The 25,171-nt window shown below is 35.5% G+C and overlaps 1 protein-coding gene across 1 annotated transcript in view; it reads right to left on the bottom strand.

Annotated features, from left to right (window-relative positions):
* SEPTIN14 (septin 14) overlaps window positions 1-21,772 on the bottom strand; it is a 39,364-nt gene extending 17,592 nt beyond the window's left edge. The window contains exons 1-4 of the mRNA XM_007186478.2: window positions 21,716-21,772; window positions 11,935-12,055; window positions 11,361-11,556; window positions 1,520-1,706 (exon numbers count right to left, since the gene is read on the bottom strand). Coding sequence (XP_007186540.2) covers window positions 1,520-1,706; window positions 11,361-11,556; window positions 11,935-12,055; window positions 21,716-21,769 — 558 coding nt within the window. The 5' untranslated portion in view covers window positions 21,770-21,772. The remainder of the gene's footprint in view (window positions 1-1,519; window positions 1,707-11,360; window positions 11,557-11,934; window positions 12,056-21,715) is intronic.
* Between the last annotated feature and the right edge of the window lie 3,399 nt (window positions 21,773-25,171).

Genomic DNA, 25,171 nt, shown 5'->3' with positions numbered 1-25,171 from the left:
ACTAGAAATCTAACTTCTTTCAACTACTTGGTGACTTAGATTAAGTACAACGTTTCTTTCCAGTTTGAACAATACATAGCAAAGGTCAGGCCTTCTTTGATAAAGGGAACGCAATTTTAGAACTCTTCCTCCCTTCAACTGAATAAAGTTGAAGACAGCATGTTTTATCAGGGCTGAGTGCAGAAAGAATCTCATGGCATAACAAGTTCTTTCATATGTATATTTGCTCTCTGTTGGAAAAAAAATTATATATATTCTGAATTTTCTCTGACAGAACCACTAACCAGGATCATGAAATCTTCATGTTTCACACCATCAGTGGTACCAGGTAAATGTTAATGGCATTATTTTATAGTACTATAGGGTAAATTCTATTTCAAAACTACAGGTAAATGACCATGATCTGAATCATGATTTAATCACAAACCCCTAAACTTTAAAAAAATTTTTTTTAAGTTTTTAAAATTTTTATTTTAGATTGGAGCATAGTTGATTAACAATGTTGTGTTCATTTCTGGTGTACAGAAAAGAGATTCAGTTATACACATACATGTATCTATTCTTTTTCAAATTCTTTTCCCATTTAGGTAATTACAGAATATTGAGCAGAGTTCCCTGTGTTATACAGTAGGTCCTTGTTGGTTATCTATTTTAAATATAGCAGTGTGTACACGTCAATCCCAGACTGCCAATCTATCCCTCCCCCCTACCCTTCCCCTCTGGTAACCATAAATTCTGTTCTCTAAGTCTGTCTGTTTCTATTTTGTAAGTTCATTTGTATCAATTTTTTTTTAGATTCTGCATAGAAGTGATATCATATGATATTTGCCTTTCTCTGTCTGACTTACTTCACTTAGCATGATAAATTTTAAATTTTATTAAATTTTTAAAAACCTGTGTCTCATTTTCCTAAATGATACACATCCTAATTAAATTTCTCTGGAAAGGAAGAAAGGTTGAAATGTATCAAATGCTATTACGGGCTGAATATGTCTCCCCCTTCTCCCTCACACATATCTTAAAGCCTTAAACCCCAGTATCTCACAAAGTATTTGGAGATAGAACCTTTAGAGAGGTGATTAAGTGAAAATAAGGCCATGAAGATAGGCCCTAATCCAATCCCACTGGTGTCCTCATAAAAAGGGGAAACTTGGGCACACAGAGGCATCAGCTGTGTGTACAAAGGAAAGATCATGTGAGGACGCAGTGAGAAAATGGCAATCTGCCACCTAAAATGAGGTTTCAGAAAAAATGAAACTTGGCGACACCTTGATCTTGAACTTGTAGCCTCCAGAATCGTGAGAAAATTAATTTCTGATGTTTAAACCACTAAGTCTGTGGTATTTTGCAATGGTATCCCTAGGAAACAAACACGAATGCTTTAAAGATTAACAACAAAAAAATGATATATATACATATTACAAAATAACAAGTTCTCTGTATGCAAATGCCTTCAAGATTTGTATTATTTCAAAATAAGTATCAAATCTTGATAGGTTGATAGATTTACCAAACGTACCTTACTGTCAATGTTCTTCATGGTTAATAGATCAAGGGATTTCAGAGAATGTCCTGTAGGTGAAATGAAGTAAAGGCACACGTGGATACGGGAATCATGGTAGTCAACAAAGGAACGCTTAATTTTCAATTCTTCTTGAAGATAGGACTCAAATTGAGCATCTATGTAGTCAACTATCGGCTGGTAGCTGAAAAAATGATTATTTAAACATTTAGCATAACAGATTAATATCATCTGATGTCTGCATTTTTACCATTTAATATCTAGTTAATATGTGTACTCACTAGTTTGCCACAGTGATAAAATGTGCATAACATGTCCTTACAAAGATAACAGCTACAAAGCAATAAAAAGTCCTCTTGTTTATAGAAAAGGAAAAATGATCTATCAGTTCAATGAAGTTCCAATCAGAAAACAAGTTTTTTATATGTATACATATGTATAAGTGCAAAGAACCAAAAATGCTCAAGACATCCAAGCCCTTGTATGGGCTGTCCATACAAGGTCAGAGAAAGCCCCCAGATATAACGGGACGAATAAACAGTATATCCACCTAAATGCAACTAGTAAAAGATTTGAGGAGCTGTCTGCTACTTCAAATGCAAAAGCAGCAATGCAAAACTCCAAGGAATGTGAAGAATCAAGAAAACATGTCACCCGCAAAAGATAATAATAATCCTCTAATAACTGAATCACAGGCACAGAATTTTGCAATCTATCTGAAAAAGATTTCAAAATAATTGTTTTAATGAAAGTCAATGAGATACAAGAAAACACATAAAGACAATTCAACAAAATCAGAAAAACAATGTATGAGCAAAATTAGAAACTTAACAAAGGGATAGAAATCTTAAAAAAAAAAAAATCCAAACAGAAATTCTGGGGCTGAAAAATTCAATGAATGAAATAGAAAATGCAATAGAGAGCATCTACAGCAGAAGAGACCAAATGGAGAATAGAATCAGTGTGCTAGAGAATAGGAACTTTGAAATAACTCAAGCAGAGGAAAATAAAGACAGAAAGAATGAAAATTAATGAAGAAAGCCTATATGATCTAAGAGACTTCAAAAAATATATAAATATTAGAATAGTTGGAGTTCCATACTGAGAGGAAAGGAAGAAAAGGGCAGAACGTTTATTTAAAGAAAGAATAGGGACATCCCTGGTGGCGCAGTGGTTAAGAACCTGCCTGCCGGAGCTTCCCTGACAGTGCAGTGGTTAAGAATCCGCCTGCCAATGCAGGGGACACGGGTTCAAGCCTTGGTCCAGGAAGATCCCACATGCCACGGAGCAACTAAGCCCATGTGCCACAACTACTGAGCCTGTGCTCTAGAGCCCATGAGCCACAACTAGTGAGCCCGCATGCCACAACTCCTGAAGCCCGCGCGCCTAGAGCCCGTGCTCTGCAACAAGAGAACCCACCACAATGAGAAGTCCACACACCTCAACGAAGAGTAGCCCCCACTCACCGCAACTAGAGAAAGCCCACGCACAGCAACCAAGACCCAAAGACAGCCATAAACAAACAAACAAACAAATAAATAAATAAATAGAAAGAATAGCTGAGTGGTGACCTAAATGGGAAGGAAATCTAAAAAAGAGGGGATATATGTATATGTATGACTGATTCATTTTGCTGTACAGCAAGAAACTAACACAACATTGTAAAGCAACTATACTCCAGGAAAATTTAACTTTAAAAAAAGAAAGAATAGCTGAGAACTTCACAAATTTTGTAAGACACTTAGCCATCTAAGTTTACAAACCTAATAGATCACCATATATCTCAATGCATAAAGACCTTCTCAAGACACATTATAATGAGACTGTCAAAAATCAAAGACAAATAGAGAATCCTAACAGCAGCGAGAGAAAAAAAAAAGTGTAACCTATAAAGACACCCCCATTAGGCTATCAGCAGATTTCTCAGCAGAGACCTACAGGCCAGGAGAGAGAAAAATAACAAAATATAAAAATTGCCCGCCAAGAATACTCTATTTGGCAAAGTTATTCTTCAGAAATGAAGGAGAAATAAGACTTTCCCAAACAACAACAAAAAAGCTGAGAAAGTTCATCAATACTACATCTGCCTTGCAAGAAAATCTTTAAGAAATTCTTCAGGCAGAAGCAAAAAGACACTAATTAGAACATGAAAATGTACAGAAGTATATAACACACTTCTAAAGGCAAATATACAGATTTAGAAAAATCTAATCTGTGATAAGATAGCATGTTAACAACTTAACAAGTATAATGGTTAAGGACAAAAGTATTAAAAATAACTATAGTACTGTAATTTGTTAAAGAATATACAATATAAAAAGAGGTAAATTTGTGACCTCAAAATATAAAATGGGGAGCAAAAGGGTGAAATCTTCTTATGCGATCAAAGTAAACCACCTATCAGTTTTATGTGTAAGATAAAAGATTTTATGTAAGTTTCATGACAACCACAAAGCAAAAACCTAGAGTAGATTCACAAAAGATAAAGAAAGGGAAATCAGAACATACCAGCACAAAAAATCACCAATTTACAAAGACAGAAAGAAACAGAGAAAAAAACTAAATAATGGAACTACGAAACAGCCAGAATGCAATTAATAAGACGGCAGTAGTAAGTCCTTACATATCAATAATTATTCTAAATATAAATGAGTTGAACTCACTAATCAAAAGGCACAGATGGCTAGATGGATTAAAAAAATAAGACCCAACCATCTGCTGCTGACAAGAGACTCATTCAGCATTAAGGACACACATAGGCTCAAAGTAAAGAAATAGAAAAAGATATACCATGAAAGTGGAAATGAAAATAAAGCAGGGGTGGCTGTATTTATGTCAGAAAAAAATAGACTTTAAGCAAAAAGGGTAACAAGAAACAAAGAAAATCATTATATAAAGGTAAACTGGCCAATCCATCAAGAGGTTATAACAACCACAAAATACATGCACTCAGCATTGAAGCACCTATATATTAATCAAATGCTAACAGATCTGAAGGGAGAAACAGACAACAATACCATAATTGTAAGGGACTTCAGTACCCCACTTTCAGCAATGGGTAGATCATCTAGAAAGAAAATCAACAAGAAAACGTTGGACTTGGGACTTCCCTGGCAGTCCAGTGGTTAAGACTCCCCACTTCCACTGCAGGGGGGCATGGGTTCGATCCCTGGTCAGTGAACTAAGATCCCACAGGCCACGCTGGACAGCCAAAAAAAAGGAAAAAAAAAGAAAACATTGGACTTGAACCATACATTAGACCAAATGGACCCAAGAGACATATATAGAACATTTCATCCAACAGCAATAGAATACACATTTTTCTCAAGTGCACATGGGACACTGCTCCCAACAGCCAAGACGGGGAAAATGTGAGCAAAAAAAAATTTTTACAGTATTGTATTATAACTCATAAAATAAAATAAGTATCCACGAGTCCAACTGATATAAAAAAATAATTGAATAAGTAAATAAATGGGGGAGAACATTAAACTTCCCTTAGAGAATAATTCCAATTAATAAGTGTAGAAAGAATGAGAGAAATACAAATTCAACATTAAAGCACCACAACAATGATTGTTACAGGCAGAATCCAGATGCTTACAAGAGTAGTTGAAAATTTTAGGAGAAATAGAATATTTATATAGTCTCAAAGTATTAGTCGCCAAGATGTTTATTCATTACAAAGGTAAAAAAATATCTTAACTTTACAGTGAAGAAACCCTGGTAGATACTATCTTAATCTTAATCAGTTTAACATCACTAGCAATAAGACATGCCCACATCATGCACCTGCTGTTATGACACATTGAGAAAGTAAAATCGACTCTGTGGTATTCTTGCCAAATTGTACAGACTCAGTCTAACCATGAGAAAATATCAGGGAAACCGAAATTGTAAAGCATTCTACAAAATAAATGGCCAGTGCTCTTAAAAATGTTAAAGGTCATGAAAGGTGAAAAAACAAACAAACAAAAAACTGCCATAAACTGGAGTAGACTAAAGAGACATGACAAATAAATGAAAACTGAGTTCCTATGTTGAATCCTAAAACAGAAAAAAAAAAAGTTGCTAGTGGAAGAACTGGTGAAACTGAATAGTCTATAGTATAGTAAATTACATTGTAGCAGTGTTCATGTCTTACTTTTGATAATTGAACTATAGTTATGCAGGATGTTGACATATATGGAAAAATGGGTAAAAGTTATAAAGAAGCTCTCTTTACTAATTCGAATCACAAAAGTCTAAAATTTCTGTAGGTCTAAAATTATTTTGGAATAAAATAATTTTTAAAACTCAGTAGGAAAAAAACCTCAGTAGATAAGCAACAAGATTTACTGTCTGTATACCCAAAACTAACACAATACTGTAAAACAACTATATTTCAATTTTTTTAAAAAGAGGAAATACCAAAGACAAAAAACAAACAAATAAACAAAAAGAGTAGAAAAGTAAGCAAAAGATTGAACAGGGATTTCACAAATCAGGTTCACAAAATTAAATGTCAAAAAAATGAAAATATAAAAATCTCATTAGTATTTAGGGAATTGCAATACAATACAATCATAAACCTACTAGATGGCAAAACTTGAAAGGTCTGTCAATATCTGGTGAAGGTAAAGATGTGACGCAAAAAGGTGTGGTGCATACATTGCTGCTGGCAGTGTATATTTTTATAAAAACATTGGAGAAAAGTTCGGCATTATCTAGTAAACTTGAAGATATGAATATCTTCTGATCCAGTAGTTTTACTCCCAGTTATATATTTAGGATACATTTACAGCAATGTCTATTGCAATACTGTTTTAAATAGCGCATGTGGTAGCCAGTCTTCAAGTGATAACCAATGATCCTCAAAGTCTGCTATTTGTGTCCTGTGTGGTCCACTCCCAAGAGTTAATAAGGGTTGCTAAGTAGCAAGTAAAAGTGACCATGCATAATTACGAAGACTGGATTATAAAAGTATTTCATTCTCCACCCTAGTCTCTAGGATAATTTATTCTGGAGGATGGACAACTAACATGTTATGAAGATACTGCAGCAGTTCAAGCAGGCTTTTGGAAGATTTATGTGAGGAGAAGCTCAGTCATCCTGCCAACATCCAGAACCAACTTGTTAGCCATGTATTTGAGTCATTATAGAAGTGGATCCTGTAGCTCCAGTCAAGCCTTTAGACAACTGTGGCCCTAGCTGATATCTGACTGAACCTCATGAGAAACCTGAGCTAGAACTTTTCCAGGTGGCTCTTTATGAATGCATGATGCACAGAAAATGTAAGAGATAAAAAAAATTATTGAACATTTCTGGTTTTTACATATTTTGGGAGATGTAGAAACCTAAAAAGATGATTGCTCTCATTCTTACAACAAACAACAAGGATTTACTTGTTGTTTGCACAGGTAACTATATTCAATATCTTATAATAACCTATAATGGAAAAGAATCTGAAAAAAAAAATGTATATAACTGAATCACCTTGCTGTACACCTGAAACTAACACAATATTGTAAATCAACTATACTTCAATTAAAAAAAAAAGAGAAGAAAAAAGCTGGGCAAAGTGAAAATCAATGACTTTTCTTGAATCCGTCAGAGAAATAAAGTCATAGAACAAGAAATGTACTGAAAATCTAGAGGCAAAGAGAGGTGTATAGGGAAAAACAGTAACTGATCATTTGCTTACCTGAGACACATGTCAATGAAAACTGTATATCCCAGTAAAAACATTAAGCTAGGAATTTTTAACTAACTGTTAAAATCCAAGAGTGGGCTAACCTGAGAGCATAAAACACTTCAGGAACCATATTAGGGAATCACAGAGAAGATCAGGGAAAATCCTGAGAAATTTCCCCCAAGATGCTGGCGAGGGGAAGGTCACAGCAGTCAATGCTGTAACTTCAAACAGACCTATCTTCCAAAGGAATAAGTCTTAACCTTCAGGGATAAAGGCTTCAAAACTGCAGCCTGAGGGCACTAGTAGAAAGCAACTGAAGATTAGGGAGAGGAACACAGGCAAAAAACAAAAACAAAACAAAACAAAAAACTCTGCCCACAAGGGAGGCACAGAAATATGTGCTAGGCCAAACATTATATATGTAGGAGGAGAAATAATGCTTGTGAAGACCACACCCTTGATAAACAGATTCTTAACAACTAGCTAACATTAAATTTTAATTAGAACAATAGACAATGACTGATGAAGCCCCAATGATGTGAGGTAGATACTGTTCCATGAATTATACAGAAAAGGAAAATTGGGCTGAAAGAAGTCAACTAGATCTTGAACAAAATGGTGGACCAGGAAGTCCCAAGCTCTCATTCCTCCACAGAAGCATTAAAAAACATCCAAAAACTACCTGAATTAACTTTAACAGAGCTCTTGAAAATAGTCAAAGATTTATACGCACCAAATAAATGCCCAGTCAAGAAAAAGCCACCTTCAAATAGTAAGAAAGTTTTGTGACATTTTTTATTTGCCCTTGTCTCACCACCTCCTTGTCATGGAAGTGGTCCTGGCATTACAGGAGTGACAGCCCAAATCACAATTTCCTCCCTCAAACTGGGGGGAGCAGAGCAGACCTTATTTGCAAATTGTTTAGCACTTATGTTCTAACCAGTGGAGCTACCTGAAAGACAAATCAGAAAGGAAAATAGAGACATTACTACTGATAATACAGAAATAAAAAGGATTATTAGAGAATACAATGAACAATTATATGCCAACAAATTGGATTACCTATATGAAATGAATAAATTTCTGGAAATATACAACTGATCAAAACTGACTCATGGGGGCTTCCTTGGTGGCACAGTGGTTAAGAGTCCACCTGCCAATGCAGGGGACACAGGTTCGAGCCCTGGTCCGGGAAGATCCAACATGCCATGGAGCAACTGAGCCCGTGCACCACAACTACTGAACCTGCACTCTAGAGCCCGGGAGCCACAACTACTGAGCCCACGTGCTACAACTACTGAAGCCCACGCACCTAGAGCCTGTGCTCTGCAGCAAGAGAAGCCACTGCAATGAGAAGCCCACACACCTCAATGAAGAGTAGCCCTCACTCGCTGCAACTAGAGAAAGCCTGTGCACAGCAACGAAGACCCAATGCAGCCAAAAATAAATAAATAAAATAAATTTTTTTAAATTAAAAAAACCCTGACTCATGAAGAAATAGAAAATCTGAATATATCTATAACTACTATAGGTATTGAATCTGTAATTTTTAAATTCTACATAAATAAAATTCCATGACAGATGGCTTTGTTGGTGAATTCTACCAAACATATAAAGAAGAATTAACAGCAAACTCCTCTTAAAATTGATGAGGAGGGACTATGTCTTGACTCATGTTATGAGGCCAGCATTATCCTGATGCCAGAGCCATACTAAAACACTAAAAGAAAAGAAAATATACACCAATATCTCTCATGAATATTAATGCAAAAATCCCCTATTAAATATTAGCAAAGCAAATCCATCAGTACAGTAAAAGGATTATCACCACAAATAAGTGGGATTTGTTCCTAAAATGCAAGAATGTTTCAACACATGAACATCAATCAATGTAATACATCACATTCGTAGAATGAAAGGGAAAAAAACAGATGATCATCTCAATAATTGCAAAAAAAGACATTTGACATAAGTCAATACCATTTCATGATAAAAGAAAACACTTAATAAACTAGGACTAAAAGTAACCTTTCTCAACATGATAAAAAACTATATATGAAAACCCCACAGCTAACATCGTACTCAATGGCAAAGTCTGAAAGACTTTCCCCTAAGATTAGGAACAAGTCAAGTATGCCTACTTGTGCCACTTCAATTCAACATAGTATTGGAAGACCTAGCAAGAGCAGTTAGGAAGAAAAAGAAATGAAATCCAAATTGGCAAAGAAGAAGTGAAATTATCTTTGTTCACGTATGACATGAAAACAATTTCATTTATAGTAGCATCAAAAAGAATAAAATACTTAGGAATAAACTTAACCAAAGAGGTGAAAGATGTGTAGACTGAAAACTACAAAACATTAATGAAAGAATTTAAAGAAGACACAAGTAAATGGAAAGAAATATCATGTTCAAGGAGATTTAATATTGTTAAAATGTCCAAAATACTCAAAACAATCTACAGATTCAATGCTATCCCTATCAAATCCCAGTGGCTTTTTTTTTTTAATAGAAATAGAAAAAACAGTTCTAAAACTCATATGAAAACACAAAAGACCGGAGATTCTGAAGGTGAAGAATAGAACAACTGAACTAAAAAACCACTAGAGGGATTCAAGAATGACTTGATGAGGCAGAAGAAAGAATCTGCAAACTCAAAGACAGGTCATTTAAAATTACCCAGTCAGAGGAGCAAAAAGAAAAAAAGACTGAAACAGGGTGAAGAAAACCTTAGGAAATTATGGGACTCCATCAAGCAACAAGCAAACCAACATGCCTATCATGAGAGTCCTAGAAGAAGAGAGAGAGAGAAATGGGCGGTAAGCTTATTCAAAGAAGTAATTGCTGAAAACTTCCCATATCTGGGGAAGGGAAATGGAATAGCAGATTGAAGAAACTCAAAAGACCCCAAAATAAGATGAACCCTAAGAAGTCGCCACCAAGACACAATATATTCAAACTGTCAAAAGTCAAGGACAAAAAGTAAAATTTGAAAGCAGCAACAGAAAAGCAACTCATCATGTATAAGGGAACCCCCATAAGACTATGAGCTGATTTCTCAGGATAAAATTTGCAGGCCAGAAAAGAATGGGATAATATATTCAAAGTGACAAAAAGAAAAAACATGCCAACAAAGAGTATTATACCCAACATAACTGCCCTTCCAAAATGAAGGAAAAACAAAAACTTTCCCAAATAAATACTGAGGAAGTTCATCACCACTAAATCTGCCTTAAAAGAAATGCCACTAGATCTGCCTGAAAAGAAATGCTAAAGGGAGTTCAATTTGAAACAAAAGGACACTAAACAGTAACACAAAAGCACACAAGCGTATGAAACCCACTGGTAAAGGTAAATATATAGACAAATAGAGAATACTGTAATACTGTCATTAAAAAGGTATGTAAATCACTTTTACCTGTAGCATAAAAATTAAAAGAAAAAGAGTATTACAAATAACTATAAATATAAAAATCTTTTAATGGATACACAACATAAAAATATGTAAAGTTTGATATCAAAACAAAGTGAAGGACAGGTAAAACGGTAAAATTTTTGCATGTGATTGAAGTTGCTATCAGCTTAAAGTAGACTGTTAAAACTATAAGATGCTTTATGGAAGCCTCATGATAACCACACAGAAAATACCTATAAAAGGTAAACAAGAGAAAAAGAGAATCAAACATATCACTACAAAAATCAACAAAATACAAAGAAATTAAAAAGAGAGAGGAAAAGAGGAACAAAAGAACTACAAGATAGACAGAAAACATTTAATAAAATAACAATAGTAAGTCATTCCCTATCAATAATTACTTATATGTATTACTATATACTATATATAATAATTATTTGAATGGAGTAAACTCTCCAATCAAAAGACATAGAGTGGTTGAATGGATTTAAAAAAAAAAAAACAAGATCCAACTGCATGCCATCTATTACAATAGACCCATTTTATTATTTTTTAATTGAAATATAGTTGATTTACAATGTTGTGTTAATTTCTGCTGTACAGCAAAGTGACTCAGTTTTATATATATATGTACATGTATATATACATATATATATATATTCTAGAAGACTTTTACTTCTTAATACATGGAGAAAGAAAGTTCCTTGAAATAAGAATAACTTTTTAAATTAAAATAAAAAACCACTCACCTGGCTTCCTTGTTTATTTGATCACCATACCCCACTGTTTTCACAACAGTTAAATTCAATTGAATGTTGCTTTCCTGAAGTTCATATGTCTGAATTTTAAGTCCAACATTTGGGTAAAAATGTGAGGATTTTTTGTCTTTCAAATTAGTATTGAACAGTGTGTCGATCAATGTTGATTTTCCAATCCCAGTTTCCCCTGTATAAACATAGATACATCATAGGGACATAAGATGTCTGAGAAGAAGTAACACCCGGACCCTCTAGGATGGTTTAAAGGGTCCCAAACACTTTAAAGACTGGAATGTCCTTGAAAGTATACATGCTACTCTTGACTCCTTCCATCATTAACATAATATAGAAAGATAATATACACAAAGCTATATCAGATCTTGAAGAGCACTGAAACAATTAAAGAAAAAAATGTCTAAGTAACATGACTAAGAAGATACAAACCAATACAAACATGAAGGCGTAGTCTTAAATTAACAGCACCAGTGTTATGCTGCTTAAGATAAGTTGAAATGAGCATTTAGGAAAATTAGGAAATAATTCATGTGAGGGGTTTGGCACTTACCCACACAGAGAATATTGAAAAAGAACCCTTGTTGAACAGATTTGTTCATCAGTTGATGAGGCAAACAATCAAAACCAAAATGACCAAGCAGAGTTAAGCAACGGATATTATCTTCTTTTTGCTTAGAGAAAAAAACAAATAAAAATGTATTAATTAGAATAGAAAATATCATTTGAAAATATGACTATAATAATATGTCAAAGAAATGGAATTGATTATCATTTGATCATCATACCTCAGATAAGATGCAAATGAAGTAAATTTGTGAGAAGAGAAATCTTTATCCAGACACACAGATTTTTGTCATCATTTTTATAAACAGTGACTCTATCTCTGATCACACTCAGACTATGTTTCTAAATTCAAAAATAGGAAATTAAAGAAATACCACAAGAAAGCCTAATGTGTTACTATACAATAATAAATTATTTTTATAGAAAAAAGGAAACAACATTCTTTCACTCCGTTTCAGTGTAGTAATATATTCAGGAAACCCAATATATGTTAATATATGTAAGGAAATCAAAGTTAATTTGAATTTTTTAAAAAGCAACTAAAAACTTTGACTTCAAATTTGTTATATGCCCTCTGAGAACTTGTGTTATATCAAAATGTTAAAGGAATCCACTGCTAATAATACCAACCTAGAAAACTAGAAATCCAACAATATTATACATAAATTTACCAACTGATTATTTTTAAAAGGTGGAAAAATAATTCAAATAAGGCTTAACAATCTACACTAATCTCACCCCTAGAAATCTCTCCCAAACAACTAGAAAATTTCACAAATGCTTTATGCAGAAAAGTGTTCACTGTAGCTCTCTAACATCCAAATATATAACTCCCTGAAATAGAATCTCCAAGTAAATGATAATATATTTATTCACGCACACACTGGGGCATTCTTAAGTCTTTTTTTTTTTTTAATTTATTTTTAAACTTCGGGTTTATTTATTTATTTATTTATTTATGGCTGTGTTGGGTCTTCGTTTCTGTGCGAGGGCTTTCTCTAGTTGCGGCAAGTGGGGGCCGCTCTTCATCGCGGTGCGCGGGCCTCTCGTTATCGAGGCCTCTCTTGTTGCGGAGCACAGGCTCCAGACGCGCAGGCTCAGTAATTGCGGCTCACGGGCCTAGTTGCTCCGTGGCATGTGGGATCTTCCCAGACCAGGGCTCGAACCCGTGTTCCCTGCATTGGCAGGCAGATTCTCAACCACTGCGCCACCAGGGAAGCCCCTCTTAAGTCATTTTTAAAGATATTTATGAAGAATGCTTTAATAAATTGAAAAATACATGAAAATATTAAGTTAAAAAAGTAAGGTGTGAAATTGTGTGTACACTCCTAGCTTTTGGTGATAGAGTAACTTATAGCATTTTACCTTTCCTTACATTAACAATTAGAAACAACTGTTTGGGGAGTTCCCTGGTGGCCTAGTGGTTAGGATTCCGGGCTTTCATGGCCATGGCCCGGGTTCAATCCCTGGACGGGGAACTAATATCCCTCAAGCCGCATGGTGCGGGCAAAAAAAAAAAAAAAAAAGGACTGTTTGAAGGCACTGGAAGGGAAAGAAAAGGAGGCAGAAACAAAAATAAATCATGCTGGGAATACGATTAGCATAATAGGTGAAACTAGGTTTATCCATATATTCCCTTGAAGTGACTCCCCAGTAAATGAGAAACTTGGGAAGCAGAGCTCAAGCAGAGTGACAATCTTGAGCTGGGAAGTCTAAGGTCAGAAGTTGAGCTGCCAAAATACTGGAATATTCAGAAAGAAATGCTGGAAGAGCAAGCCACAGAGTGGGGAGATCCAAATCTGCAAACTTTAGAACACTTGGCTGAGTCTAACTCTGCACTTGCAGGCATGACTACAAAGAGCTCAGTGGCAATGGAGAGAAGAGTTGGTATTCCAAAAGTGCTAAGCTGGTATTTCAGCAGTGGTCCTGGGAAGACCCAAGGAGACAGAGTTTGGAGTTTACGTTTCTTCCAAGTTAGACAAGTTTGGTCAACACTTTAGATAAACACTTTGGACTTTTTATTTAAATTTGTAAAAGGACTTGCTATAGGATTTAGGATTATGTTCTAAGTCAAAGGGTTACTCCCAAGTTAAAGGGTATAACTAACATAAACCCACCTTTCCAAAGAGTATCATGACTCAACAGGGTCCAAATGACTTGCCAGTAATCTAACTGCCTGCTAAAACAAAATTCAATACTCTTTAGAGAAATATAATAATAGAATTCAGACTTTCTACAATACCATCCACAATGCTCAATGAATAATCAAAATTACTAGATTTGAAGAAGCAGAAAAAAAATCTGTCTCATAGCCAAGGAAAAACACAATCAATAGAAATACCCACACAATGAGGATATTGGAATTGGCAGACAAATACTATAACTATTATGAACATGTATAAGAATCTACAGAAAAAATGAGTTTAATGGATGAAGTGATAGGTAATTTTAGATACATGAAAGATGATGATATAGGAGTCAAAGCATACCACCAAAAAAAGTCATCAGATCACAAAGGAAGACAGCAAGATAACAAGTAAAGAACAAAGCAATTACAAAACAATCAGAAATAATTAACAAAATGGCAATAGTAAGTCCTTACCTATCGTTAATTGTTTTAAAGGTATGTGAATTAATTCTCTAATAAAAGGTCATAGACCGTTGAATGGATTTTAAAAAATCAAATGATGTGCTGCCTACATGAGAATAACTTTAAGAACACAACAGACTGAGAGTAGAGGGATGGAGAAAGATATTTCAAGCAAATGGTTACCAAAATAAAGCAAAGGAAGCTATACCTATTTCACACAAGATAGACTAAGTTATAATTATAAAGAGGACAATCTATCAAGAAGATGTATTTATTATAAATATGCACTCAGTACCTAAATATGTAAAGCAAATACTAGCAGAACTAAAAGGAGGAAGAAATAGCAATGCAGTAGTAGCTGGGGACTTGAATACCCCACTCTCAACAATGGATACATCATCCAGATGGAGAACCAATAAGGAAACAGCAGATTTGAACAATGCAATAGACTGAATGGACCTAATAGGCATATACAGAAAGTTCCATCTAACAGCTGCCTACTACACATTTTTCTCAGGTGCACACAAAATATTTTCTAAGGTAGATCATATATTAAGCCACAAAACAAGTCTTGATTAATTCAAAATGATAGAAATAATATCAAATATCATAATGATGTGTAAGACATTTACACTGAAAACCACAAAAGAATGATAAGAGTGATTAAGATTGAACTAAATAAATGGAAATATATATCATGTTTACACATTAGAAAAACCATTAATGGGCTTCCCTGGTGGCGCAGTGGTTGAGAGTCTGCCTGCCAATGCATGGGACACAGGTTCGAGCCCTGGTCTGGGAGGATCCCACATGCCGCGGAGCAACTGGGCCTGTGAGCCACAATTACTGAGCCTGTGAATCTGGAGCCTGTGCTCCGCAACAAGAGAGGCCGCGATAGTGAGAGGCCCGCGCACCGCGATGAAGAGTGGCCCCCGCTCGCCACAACTAGAGAAAGCCCTCGCACAGAAACGAAGACCCAACACAGCCATAAATAAATAAATAAATAAATAAATAAATAAATAAATAAAAAGAAAAAGAAAATTCTTATTAAAAAAAAAAAGAAAAAGAAAAACCATTAATATTAAGATGTTCTTTCTCCCCATATATATTCAAATGCAATTTTAAAAGCACAGGAGAATCTGTTTAAATGGCACCTACTGGCAAAATGTTGCATATTTGAGCATCAAAATTATTAACTATGAGATTACTGTTCTTCATATTCCAATTTCATGTTCCTTTCTACATGCCTACCCCTTCCTGAATCACCCTGCTATGGGACTCTTAATTGAGTTCAGTAGTAAGAGTAAAATAGGTTTACTATATCATGTTTTTAGCATAACTATTTTGAATAGTGTGGTCAAAAATATGAAATTATTAAAAACTTTTTCTTAACAAAGAAAACATAGAATTGGTAGTCCTAAATAAGAATATGCTTCAAAGATTTTTTTTAAAACACTCTTTGCATAGAAAATAAAATTATGCTATTTCTTTTCCCATAAGCATTATAATATTATAGACACAATGATATAAGGAAACATTTGTATTAATAGTTTCACTATGATTAGTATTAGAATTAATTTAATCCTCTTATGTTAAAATAAGGGATTAAGATCCAAACAGTTTACATGATTTACCCAAAGACAGAGTTCAATACACTTTGAGATCTTTGAGATAGAATTTTATTCATTTTATATCATTAACTCCCAGCTCACAGTAGGCTTTCAATAGCTTTTGGTTGAATTAGTGCATGCTAAATGAAGAGTGAATGGTAGGGATAGGAGCCTACCAGGGTCCTATCTGGTCTCAACCAAGAATCCAGGAATCAACCAAGAATTAATTAGAAAAAATTCCATGGGGATTTTATATTTAAAGAGAGTGTATTTAGCAATACTAAACTGAAAATACAATCAAATAAGAAATAATAAAAAATTTCAATTTGTTACTTGTGCTCTTAGAAGACAGCGTTTATACATGGTGGTAAATTTTGAGTTCTCTACTCAAGAGAGAACATTCTGACCCACATAATCTGAAGATTATATGTAACAATAAAAGATTTGGACACTCTACTGTCCTCTCTGTCCTAGACTCCCTTGTGGCAGGCTTCTCTCATTTTAAAAACTGTAGCTTAGGGAGGTACCAGATCAAAGTGCTTTGTGTGTCCATAGAACAAAATATAGCCCAGTTTCTTATCAGGAACAGACCAGAAACCTTGGCCTCATGAACACTGAGTTTTCACCCACAGAGCAAATATCGATAGAACAAGCAGGGGTTTCCATAGAATCATCACTATTACTTAACAAATGTCTTCTGACAGGCCAAAAGTTCTTTCTTATAATATTTACTTTTATAAAATTCCAATATAATCTATGTAGAAAACTTAAATATTTCAGATTCTACTAATTTGGAATTTGTGATCTTTCAAGTCTCGTTCTTGAATTCACCTTTGCATCATCCACAAACAAAGCACAAATAAAGCAAATTAAGAAATAAACAAGGTAGATATATAAAAATATATGAACCTACTATTAAAAGGATTATTTCACATGCATTCACATGAAACTGAAATGCAAATCATACATTATTTTAATCCCTCATGCTAGCAAGGACACACAGACTACCTCTAGCAAATGGGATACTGTACATAAAGTTATAGTCTGTAAATTTATAAAAGGACCCTACAAGCTCTGACAAGCCCTGATGTTTACCCTGTATTCACTGAACTCTTTTTTCCAGTGGCATGGGGAAAGGTAGCTGAATAAGAAAAGTCACTAGTCATTGTGAGCCTTTGGGACAGTCACTGGTGCCTGTTTTCTCTTCTGTAAAATGAGAACATTTGATCAGGAGAGCTTAAAATTCTTTCACACTCTGATGTTCTATAAGTCAGAGTCTTATTTATGAAGAGCCTACAATTTCAATGAGAATAAAAGCCATGAAGAAAAAGTGAAAATATCTATTCATATCATACTAAGTACCAAAATTATAGAAAAGTCAAAAAATAATATAGGAATTTGGAAGAAGGATAGATGACTGTGGCATGGAGTAGTTAAAAATAATTTTAAGATGACAGATTGGCTCTTGAAGACAAGATAAGATTTGTACGAAGGAGGGAGGTATTATGAACAAGAGGCAAAAAAAGGACCCCAACAATAGAGAGTTTTAAATATGAGGCTAAGGAATATGGATTTTATCTAAATGGCAATGGGCAGTGGCTAGAGGTTTGAGCCAGAGAATAGTAGAAGGAAGAAGCATTTCAAAAAGATGAATAAGGCACTAGCATGACAGTGGCCTGGAGAGGAAACTAGAGCCAGAAGATGAGTTGTGAAGCCCCTTCCCTTATAAAAGTGAGTGTTCTGTTGGTGGGAATGTAAATTGATACAGCCACTATGGAGAACAGTATGGAGGGTCCTTTAAAAAACTAAAAATAGAATGACCATATGACCCAGCAATCCCACTACTGGGCATATACCCAGAGAAAACCATAATTCAAAAAGACACATGCACCCCAATGTTCACTGCAGCACTATTTACAGTAGCCAGGACATGGAAGCAACCTAAATGCCCATCGACAGATGAATGGATAAAGAAGATGTGGTACATATATACAATGGAATATTACTCAGCTATAAAAAGGAACGAAATTGGGTCACTTGTAGAGACGTGGATGGATCTAGAGACTGTCATACAGAGTGAAGTAAGTCAGAAAGAGAAAAACAAATACCGTATATTAACGCATATATGTGGAACCTAGAAAAATGGTACAGATGAACCGGTTTGCAGGGCAGGAATTGAGACACAGATGTAGAGAACAAACGTATGGATACTAAGCAGGGAAAGTGGCGGGGTGGGGGTGGTGGTGTGATGAATTGGGAGATTGGGATTGACATGTATACACTAAGATGTATAAAATAGATAACTAATAAGAACCTGCTGTATAAAAAAATTAATAAAATAAAAATTTTTTTAAAAACAACTAAAAATAGAACTACCATGTGACCCAGCAATCCCACTACTGGGCATATACCCTGAGAAAACCATAATTCAAAAAGAGTCATGTACCACAATGTTTACTGCAGCTCTATTTACAATAGCCAGGACATGGAAGCAACCTAAGTGTCCATCCACAGATGAATGGATAAAGAAGATGTGGCACATATATACAATGGAATATTACTCAGCCATAAAAAGAAATGAAATTGAGTTATTTGCAGTGAGGTGGATGGACCTAGAGTATGTCATACAGAGTGAAGTAAGTCAGAAAGAGAAAAACAAATACCATATGCTAATACGTATATATGGAATCTAAAAAACAAGGTTCTGATGAACCTAGGGGCAGGACAGGAATAAAAACACAGATGTAGAGAATAGACTTGAGGACATGGGGAGGGGGAAGGGTAAACTGGGATGAAGTGAGAGAGTGTCATGGACATATATACACTACCAAATGTAAAATAGATAGCTAGTGGGAAGCAGCTGCATAGCACAGGGAAATCAGCTCCATGCTTTGTGACCACCTAGAGGGGTGGGATAGGGAGGGTGAGAGGGAGACGCAAGAGGGAGGAGATATGGGGATATATGTATATGTATAGCTGATTCACTTTGTTGTACAGCAGAAACTAACACAACATTGTAAAGTAATTATACTCCAATAAAGATGTAAAAAAAAAAAAAAAAGAAGAAGAACAGAGCTATTAAAAAGAATTAGGTTGATCAGTATGGGCTAATATGAAAAGTTGTCCAGAGATTAGATTAGTTATTGCCTGTAAAGAGCTAGGTTGAGAGGCCTGTTATCTCTTTCCCGTTGTTTGAAATTTTCTTTTAATAATGTTATTTTTAATTTCAAAAAGGAGAATAAATTAAGTTGCTAGTTGTAAAGGGTTCAAAAAAAGGTTGGGCGACTACTTGCTAAATGGTTTCTAGCAAGCATTTATATATCAGATTAAAGTTCGACTAATTGGTCTTTGGGATCTGCCTATTCTAAAATTTTATGATTTTAATGTTATGTAAACAAAGGAGCATTCACCGTGATTTAATGCATCAGAGCGCCCAAAGGTAATATGGGATGAGCATAAGTCAGTGGTTTAGTCACTGAGATAGGACTCTGACAGTAGTTTTGTCACCAGCAAAGCCCACTGGGGTCCCTGGGAAAAATATGATGGAACCTAGGTGATCGGATAAGGTCTAACCTCTTCTTTTGTGCTTAGTCTAATCTCACTTGCCTTAAGGGGGCCAAGCGCAGAGCCCCTACACCTAACGTGTGGGATTAGAGTTCCCAGCTCAGAACCACTGCACTCAGGACTTCCCTGGTGGCACAGTGGTTAAGAATCCACTTGCCAATGCAGGGGACATGGGTTCAAGCCCTGGTCTGGGAAGATCTCACATGCCACGGAGCAACTAAGGCCACATGCCATAACTACTGAGCCTGCGCTCTAGATCCCACAAGCCGCAACTACTGAGCTGACGTGCCAAGAGTAGCCCCCGCTCACTGCAACTTAAAGAAAGCCTGTGCGCAGCAATGAAGACCCAAAGCAGCCAAAAATAGATTAATTAATTAACAACAACAAAAAGAACCGCCACACTCGACACCCGAACTTGGCACTCCATATGGAGAAGCGCTGTGCATGACACCTCAATTCAAGATGATGACAGTGAACCGCGTGCAGAGACGCTGCTGCACCCGGCACTGCAGTCGCCCTCCAAGAACTCCGCCCCTCTCTCCGCTGACAAGAACCCTGTAAAGCGAGCCCGTCAACAGCTTGTTCAGGAGAGCGAGGACTCTAGAGCGACAGCTCACACCTCTCCATTCTCTGATCAAAGAATAAAGCTTTCCTTTGCTTCTGAACCAAACTGGGTCTCATTCTATTGGCTCCAATAACACCAGGCAGGAGGACTCTTGTTGGAGCCCGACTCAAAAGGGTCGGTAACAATAAGATAAGGTCTAACCTCTTCTTTCATGCTAAGTCTAGTTTCACTTGCCTACAGGGGCCGTGTGCAGAGGCCTGCACCTAACACCTCGGATTACAGTTCCCAGCACAGAACCCCTGGGCCCAACACCCCAACTTGGCGTACCGTGTGGAGAAGCCCTGCGAGCACCACTTGAACTCAAGATAGCGGTGGGGGGGTGCCGTGAGCACCCAAGAGAACTCCGTCCCTCCCTCCGCAGCCCGGAACCCTACGAAGCAGCCTGCCCACAGCCTGTCCTGAGTGTGGACTTTAGAGCTTGAGCTCACACCTCTCTGTTCTTTAATCAAAGACTAAACTTTCCTTTGCTTCTGAGCCGCACTCAGTCTCATTCCACTGGCACGAGTGACCCCAGGCAGGAGGACCCTTGTGGGGACCCGACTTGAAAGGGTCGGTAATAGTTTCAGAAGAGCAACGAAGATGAAAGTTGGATCAAATGTGATTTTTAAAGTGTGGCTGATAGAAAAATAAAGGTGGAATAAGCCATTCACTTCAGAAAAGTAACTGAGAAAGAGAAGAGAAAAAATATGATCGTTTGATGGTTCAAATGAAGATACAGAAACCCACGTATGATTGTAGGAAAACACCGAAAAGAGAGCCATTAGTTATTAAGTCATAAACCAACACTACTTAACATAGCTCAATATTCATGTATCTATTCATGTATCTATTTTGGTCAAAAATAGTTCTAAAACTCAGTTTTCACCCATTCAGATATGCTACTCTCTTTTAGGGTAAAATTGTATGTGAATTACTATGTTTTCCCTAGTACAGAGGCGCGTCTTAACATGGAACTTGGTTCCATCTCCCACTCAGTAAAGTAATAAAAAAGCAGCCACCCAGCCACTTCCTAAAATAACTTCATTTAAAAGTTTTTTATTATCAGTATCTAAAGGTCCACAAACATATGCATCAAAGTAGCATTATTCTCCTCACCTACTGGGAGGTTCTGGAATTTTCATTTGTTATTCTTTGGTGTTAAATAAGAATAGTCTTTTGTACTACTGAAAATGTCTGCAGATGCAAGAAACATGCATCAGTTATTTAAACAATCATTGATATTTAACTCCAATCAGTATAAAAGTTAATTCATGCCCAAACATAACAAACATAAGCCTTTACCATCTAGGTCTATATCAGTTTACTGAGTCAATATTTTGAAGCTACACAATTTTGTTAAGGACAAAAAGGAGAATTCTCTTTGAAATATATACTCAACTATATCTTCATCATCGGGTATTTGTGTGGACATACGCGTTGGTTTTTCTGCCATGTCAGACTGAAGGAGCTGAAAACAAAGAAACAAAAACCTTTAAAAGATTACTTTAAAAGGCTACATTCCTACAATATAATTTAGATCAATAAGGGAGCCTAATATAGACATTATCCGTGGTTTTGGCTTCAGTCCACACTGTTAACCTGTTTTCAATTGTGGCTGCTTTGCTAGACAGGCTTCTATATAATAAATAATACTCAACTTATAATGTACAGTAATACATTTAATCATAAACACACAAAAAGCATCTAAAGGAAGGTAAACTCCCTTTTGAAATCAAAAGGACAAAGAGCATTGTTCTTCTTTAAAGAACTCTCTGGGCATGAGAAACAGAAATAGGGAATTTTGCTTTTCTTTTTCACTTTTTCTTTAGTGAAGTATAGTTGATTTACAATAGTATATTAGTTTTAGGTGTACAACTAATAGTATATTGCTTTCAGTGATTCAATATTTTTATAGATTATATTCCATTTAAAGTTATTACAAAATAATGTCTATATTTCCCTGTGCTGTACAATATATCTCTGCTGCTTATTTATTTTATAGGTAGTTGTTTGTGGCTCTTAATCCTGTACTCCTATATCACCCCCCTTCCTTCTTAAAAAGTGCTAAAAGAACCAGGAAGACACTTATAATTACTTAACTTTCCAGAGTAACTTATCAGGGGAGGCTGGGGTGTTAGAGTGTACCTATTGAAGGAGAATTGCGAAAGCAGAACTTCTAAAAATCTAAACGACTCCCTTAGACAAGGAACTAAATTAATGATAGTTGTCATTTATGAAGCATTGTGCTGAGTGCTGATGTGCTTTATCTCCTTTAGTTCTCATAATAGATATGAGATACACATACTTTCATTGCCATATGCTAAAAGAGAAAATTCAGAATCAAAAAAATTAAGTAACTTACTTGCTCAAGATTTCAGCTATGCGGCAGACACAGGTCTGAACTGACTCCAAAGCTGGTGTTCTTTCTACTGTCCCCAGTTCTGGACCAAATATTCACTGTGTTTGCAACAGTTTGGAACAAGGGAGGAGAGGTACAAGAGAGCAAGCTGTGCTGATTTCTAAGCAACACTGCCTGAGAAGGACATACTACCCTACTTTTGACTATAACACAAAGATACTGAGACTATGAGGCATGTTTTAAAGGGAAATATTATATATAAGCATAGCAAAGAGAAAAGCAAACAGAATTAAAGAATGGCTCTGTACCATGGTCTTTTCACTTGATATATCCTGAGGATTATTCCACTTTAGTATATAGATTTACCTCATTTTTTCCCTAATGGTAAATAGTGTTTTCTAGTACAAGTAGTGTTTTGTTCTATGGTATGGTTTACTCTAGTCTAGTATATATGAAGGTTCTATATTATTTAGCAGAACAATAATGGTGGGTATTGCAGTGATTTCCGAGCTTTAATTGCAATCCAACAGTAAACACTTAAACCACTGAAAAAGGGTTATCTCTTAACTTCTTATACTTATCCTACCTCAGAATTTGAAGTAAATTACTATAAATTTAAGAGTCTTGTGTTTCAGTTATGCAAATGAAAAAAATTCTAGAGATCTAATGTACAGCATGGCGACTACAATTAACAATACTGTATTTTATACTTGAAATTTGCTAAAAGAGTAGATCTTAAGCATTCTCCTCCCCCCAACACACACACACACACACGCACGCATGCACGCACACAGTGGTAACTATGTGAGGGGATGGATATGTTAGCTTGATTGTGGTAATCATTTCACAATGTATATGTATATCAAAACATCACATTATGCACCTTAAATATATACAACTTCTATTTGTCAATTATATCTCAGTAACTCTGGAAAAAAAGAGAGGAACTTTTAAAAAATAAGAGTATCTCTGTGTAACTGCTGACTTTTTGGCAAGTTTGCAGAAGACGGTGTGAAAACTAGAGATACAAGTTATCTTATTTTTTAAAACCTAATTAATGGTGCCTTAAACAAATAGGGGTTTACTTCTTTCACATAAATCTAGAGCAGAAGTTTACAAAGTATGGTCCATGGGCCCCTGGGGATCCCTGACTCTCTTTCAGGGGGCCCATACGGTCAACTTTTTTTTCTAATAATACTAAGGTAATTTGCTTTTCCCACTGTGTTGACATTTGCACTGATGGGTCAAAAGCAATGGTGGCTAAAACTGCTGCTACTTTAATCAAGGTAGTGAGTACCATAAAGCATTTATACCGTATACAAGTGCGATGGCTCTCTTGAGCAAAACAAGTTAATGTGATTGTGAGAAATAGTAACTCCTTATTTTATGGAACACCAATTTCAACTACAAAAACAACTGACAAATACTAGTTTTTTAGACTTGGTTATTTCTAAGACAGTTTCTTGAAAATGAATGAAGTGTGCTTTATAGCAATGAAGGAAAATAACTGAAAATATATGTTGTAAATGATAAAATTTGAACTTTAAAGTTTTTGGAGAACTTGTAACCACTCTCTTGACAACTTCCTAATACTTACAAACTTTCCCAAAAAGATTAGTGATGATATTAACAAACACAAATTTTTATATTGTATAATGAAATATGTCAGCATTAAATAAACTAGGGTTTTCCAACCTCAGCACTATTGACATTTGGAGCTATATAATCCTTTGTTATGCATTGTTAAAATGTTTAGCAGTACCTCTGGTTTCTACCCAGTAGATGTCAGTAGCAACCCCAGCGTGTGACAACCATTGCCACATATTGCCAAATATTTCTAGATATTGCCAAATATTTCCTAGAGGGTAAAATCATACCCAGTTAGGACCCACTGAGTTAGGTAACTCAGTAAACAGATATTTTCCAAATGGCCAGTGTGTGACATTACAAAGTCATACATGAGTTCAAGATCCATTTGGAGAGTGAGACAGACTAACAGATTGTGGTGTAAAAACTAAAAGTATATGAATATGGTTTCAGATTCTACATTGCAACTAATCTCATCAAGTTTTGGTGGGGTATCAAAGAAGAATATTCACAATTACATGAGAAGACTTATTAAAGGATTCCTTTTTCCAGCTATGTATCTATATGAAGCCAGATTTTCTTCAGAAACATCAACCGAAACAACATATTTCAAAAGATTAAATGTAGAAACAGATATAAGGATCCAGCTGTCTTTTTTCTCTTTTTATGGTATTAAAAAATACATAACATAAAATTTACCATTTTAAGTTCAGTGGCATTCAGTATATTCACTTTGTTGTGCAGCCATCATCTCCAGAATTCTTTTCATCTTCTCAAATTGACATTTTGTACTCATTAAACAGTAACTAGACATCTCCATTCCACCTTCAGCCCCTGGCAACAATTGTAATGTCTGTCAATGTCCAAATTTAACTACTCTAGGTACCTCATATAAGTGGAATCATACAG

Source organism: Balaenoptera acutorostrata, chromosome 15, assembly GCF_949987535.1.
Source record: "Balaenoptera acutorostrata chromosome 15, mBalAcu1.1, whole genome shotgun sequence".
Classification (NCBI taxonomy): Eukaryota; Metazoa; Chordata; class Mammalia; order Artiodactyla; family Balaenopteridae; genus Balaenoptera; species Balaenoptera acutorostrata.
Note: the sequence above shows the minus strand (reverse complement) of the source record. Positions and strands in the feature narration are given on the sequence as shown.